The 4,170-nt window shown below is 35.5% G+C and overlaps 1 protein-coding gene across 1 annotated transcript in view; it reads left to right on the top strand.

The window, feature by feature from the left end:
• Positions 1-4,170, top strand: part of LOC117104380 (tyrosine-protein kinase receptor Tie-1-like) — a 37,503-nt gene that overhangs the window by 13,845 nt on the left and 19,488 nt on the right. The window contains exons 5-6 of the mRNA XM_033245206.1: positions 519-653; positions 1,030-1,161. Of these exons, the coding sequence (XP_033101097.1) occupies positions 519-653; positions 1,030-1,161 (267 nt within the window). The remainder of the gene's footprint in view (positions 1-518; positions 654-1,029; positions 1,162-4,170) is intronic.

The following is a 4,170-nucleotide window of genomic DNA, read 5'->3' as shown; positions in this document are numbered from 1 at the left end:
CTTTTACTGTAATAAGAATGAGAAAATTTACCTGACCGTTTTCAAGAGGGGGTAAACGTTGAAGTTTGAAAAACTTAAAAGTTATTAAAAGACACCGCAGAAGTCAGGAAAACTCATTTCCCGCCATCTAGGAATCAAAATTTTCCCGCACCCCCTTTCATTTTGTGGGTTTGGAAACATTTTGACCCCCTCCCCTAAAATTGAACCCAGATCCGCCCCTGTGTTTTGCTTTATTATCAATTGTCTCACAGAAGTCAGTGCCAGAAATGGAGAAAAAAAGAAAATTATATTCAAATTTAAAGCTATTCTTCAGAGGAAAATTATTTTTGTAGTGTTGTAGAACTGATTGTACAACATATATAAAAACAAAAAAAATTCCTCCTAAGGAGCCTGGCATATACCTGTCTCTTATACACATCTAGATGTGTATAAGAGACAGTATATACACTACATATTATATTATGTATAGACCGAAGAGTGGCTTTGTTGTAATATTAATATGTTTTCGTTATATTTAGCTTGCCCACTCAACAGATATGGTGCAAACTGCCACCAAAGCTGCCCTGATGATGGCTGTAAGTGGCAATACTGTAAGGACAATGCGTTTGGCTGCAAATGTGGCAGTGGATTTACTGGCCCTGGCTGTGATGAGCGTAGGTTTATCGATTGTATAGTGAACTACTATTACTACCACTACTACTACTACTACTACTACTGCTACTACTACTACTAGTTTATGATTCGCGTATTGTACGCCCTCAAAACTTTACGGATTGTAATAGGCGCTATACCGGCTAAATATACGTTGTTTGTACAATAACCTGTCTTGTATATTTTTTTAATGACGGTCTAGGTTTTTAGCAGTAAGATAGTGTACACCATAACAAATACCTGCATCTTACTCACACTAGTTCCAATCAGCTATGCATTCTTATTATTATCTTATAACACATTATTATTATTATTATTATTATTATTATTATTATTATTATTATTATTATTTATTATTAATATTTCTTCTCATTTTAGCATGTTCTAAAGGCTATTATGGACCCGACTGCCGTGAATCGTGCAGTAATTGTATGAATGGAGCAAGTTGTGATAGTCAACGTGGATGTATATGTAAAGGCAATACTAAAGGCCCGACCTGTGCATTGCCGCGTATGTACAGTATTATGTTTTCAAATTATATATATGGCCTACATAAATACATACATACATATAAATATATTAACATGTTTATATACATATTTTCCAATAAAATATAGTTGCTGCATAGGCAGTCGTATATAAGTATAATCAATCAAACATAGTTATGTATCTGTCTCAATGTTTTTATTGTACTTTGGACCAAGCTCAACATAAGGCAATATATAATCAGCTATGGTCGGAGGTGCTCGTACAATAAATATTTTATTTTTGAGGTATATACAAAACTGTATTGTATTTACTATACACATTATATACATGCATGAAACGTGAAGTGATCTGTACCATGTCACTTTTTGAGATAGTTACCATATCGTCAGGCTGTATTTCATTGGGACCCTGATGAACATACAACTCTGGGTCTCGGTTAACCATTGACTCTACCTTTCAGTCACACGTCAATCAATAATAGGTCATTATTGGCACTTATATGTCGTATGTAATTCATATGAAAATACTGAAAAACGCCTCATACGACTTTTGTGTAACTCATTAGTGTAATTTTGTTTATTTCGTAACGCCTTTCGTCTTCCGACATAGCGCGTTTCACCTTTCTCTCGTCAGCCTGTGCGGTCTTCAGCGAAACTGTCTATTGACCCGTCTGTGAAATTTTCTGTTTCTTTATTTATGTTTCCTAGCAAAGTTGATTTCTATAGGTTTCCTCGCTGGTCTTTTAACTCTTCTGTTTGCTTCTCTGAGAGCTGTCTGTGAAGGAGTTTCTTGTTGGACACGAAGCATGTCAGGGCCGGCGGAACGTTTTTCAAAGTGGGGGGGGGCACTAACAATAGCAATTGCTGTCTCTTATACACATCTAGAGGGGGGGGGGGGCGAAGGTAATAATTTTCCCAGTTAGTAATTTATGACTTCGTGTGATACCCCACCCCATATAGAAAACAATACGACATGGCTTATTTTATTATTAATATAGGGCACACGTGTGTGTTTGAAACTAAATATAAGCATTTTCATCGTGGTTTTATTTATTAAAATTCATAGGCCTATTCTTTCACCATCATTACACATTGAGGCCCTTCTTTTAGGTAAAACGATTTATCTTAAATTTTCTTTCTCAAGTTTTGGGACTATTTACGGTACGGTATGTTTTTAAATAACTTAGAAGGCAAAGGAGGGCAAGCACAAGCTTTAAGCCTAACAAATGTTTGTTTTTTTTTTTTTCTAATTTCGTCGGAATTGATAAAAACTCCCTAATTGTGCAATTTTTAGAGGAAATTGGCCTACCTCAACAAGAAATGCTCTTATGTTATATATGGGCACACTCGTTTTTTTAAAACTGAATATAAGCATTTTCCTTATGTCTTTATTTATTACAAACATATTCTTTCAACATCATAACACATTGAGGCCCTCCATTTAGGTAAAACGATCTAGACCTATCTTAAATTTTCTTTCTTGAGTTTGGGACTATGTGTTATAACCTAGAAAGAAAAGGAGAGCAAGCACAAGCTTTAACATTAAAAAGTGCGCGAGAAGCGCGTGAAAAATGTTTGTTTTTTTAATTCTAATTTCGTCGGAATTGATCAAAACTCCCTAAAATGTGCAATTTTTAAAGGAAATTGGCCTACCTCAACAAGAAATGCTCTTATGTTATATATGGCCACACTCGTTTTTTTAAACTGAATATAAGCATTTTCCTTATGGCTTTATTTATTACAAACATATTCTTTCAACATCATTACACATTGAGGCCCTTCTTTAATAGGTAAAACGATCTATCTTAAATTTTCTTTCTTGAGTTTGGGACTATGTGTTATAACAGGCAAAGGGGAGCAAGCAAAAGCTTTAACATGAAAAACGTTTGTTTTAAAAATTCTAATTTCGTCGGAATTGATCAAAACTCCCTAAAATGTGCAATTTTTAGAGGAAATTAGTCTACCTCAACAAAATATGCGATTTAAAATTTGAGATTTTCAGGCACTTTCCCGGGTGAAAAGGGCATTCAATGGGGAAAGACTTTCCACAGATGGATATTTTCCCCTTGTCCCCTGGTGATTACGGTGTATACCACTGCGGAGAATACCTGGCGGCTTAGATCAAATGCGCTATGGACACTTTTTGAAGTGGAGAATGGGTTGCAGGCAGGGGTATTGTGATATCTGTTCATTATATCTTCCTTTTTATTCTTGTCGTTATTTTTCTCTTCTCTTTTCCTTTTTCCTTTCTTTTTCTTTCGATTTCTAGATGGCGGGAAATGAGCTTTCCCGACTTCTGAGGTGTCTTTTAATTACTTTTATGTTCTTCAAAATTCAAGGTTTTCCCATCTTGAAAACGGTCTGGTAATTTTTTCCCATTGTTATTACAGTAAATAGGGCTTATGTGTTATACATACATAACAATTTAAAAAAAAAACGAGTAGTTGCATACGAATTTTCCATGAATCGATAAATCCCAAAAAGAAAGGTGGCGGGGTGTGGGGGGAGGTCCTGTGGTTCTTCCCCGTGAAAATTTTGATTCCTGGGTGGCGGGAAATGAGCTTCCCCGACTTCTGTGGTGTCTTTTAATGACTTTTAAATTCTTCAAAATTCAAGGTCCCCACCCCCCTTGAAAATGATTAAATTGATCAATGAACTCCAAAGATAAAGGGTCCGGGTTCCCCGGAAAAATTTCGATTTCTAGATGGCGGGAGATGAGCTTACCTGACTTCTGAAATGTCTTTTAATGACTTTTAAAGTTCTTCAAAATTCAAGGTTTTCCCCTCTTTAAAAAGGTCAGGTAAATTTTTCTCATTTTTTATTTTATGTGTGTATACATACATTAACAAATGAGTAGTTGCATGCGTATTCTTTTTTCCATGAACCGATAAATCCCAAAAAGAAAGTGTGGTCCGGGGGTTCTCCCCCGGGAAAATTTTGATTCCTAGATGGCGGGAATTGAGCTTTCCCGACATTTGAAGTGTGTTTTAATGAATTTTATGTTCTTCAAAATTCTAATTTTCTAATAGCA

This window comes from Anneissia japonica, unplaced genomic scaffold (assembly GCF_011630105.1).
Source record: "Anneissia japonica isolate Jap-2015-1 unplaced genomic scaffold, ASM1163010v1 scaffold287867_len1003013_cov215, whole genome shotgun sequence".
Taxonomy (NCBI): domain Eukaryota; kingdom Metazoa; phylum Echinodermata; class Crinoidea; order Comatulida; family Comatulidae; genus Anneissia; species Anneissia japonica.
Note: the sequence above shows the minus strand (reverse complement) of the source record. Positions and strands in the feature narration are given on the sequence as shown.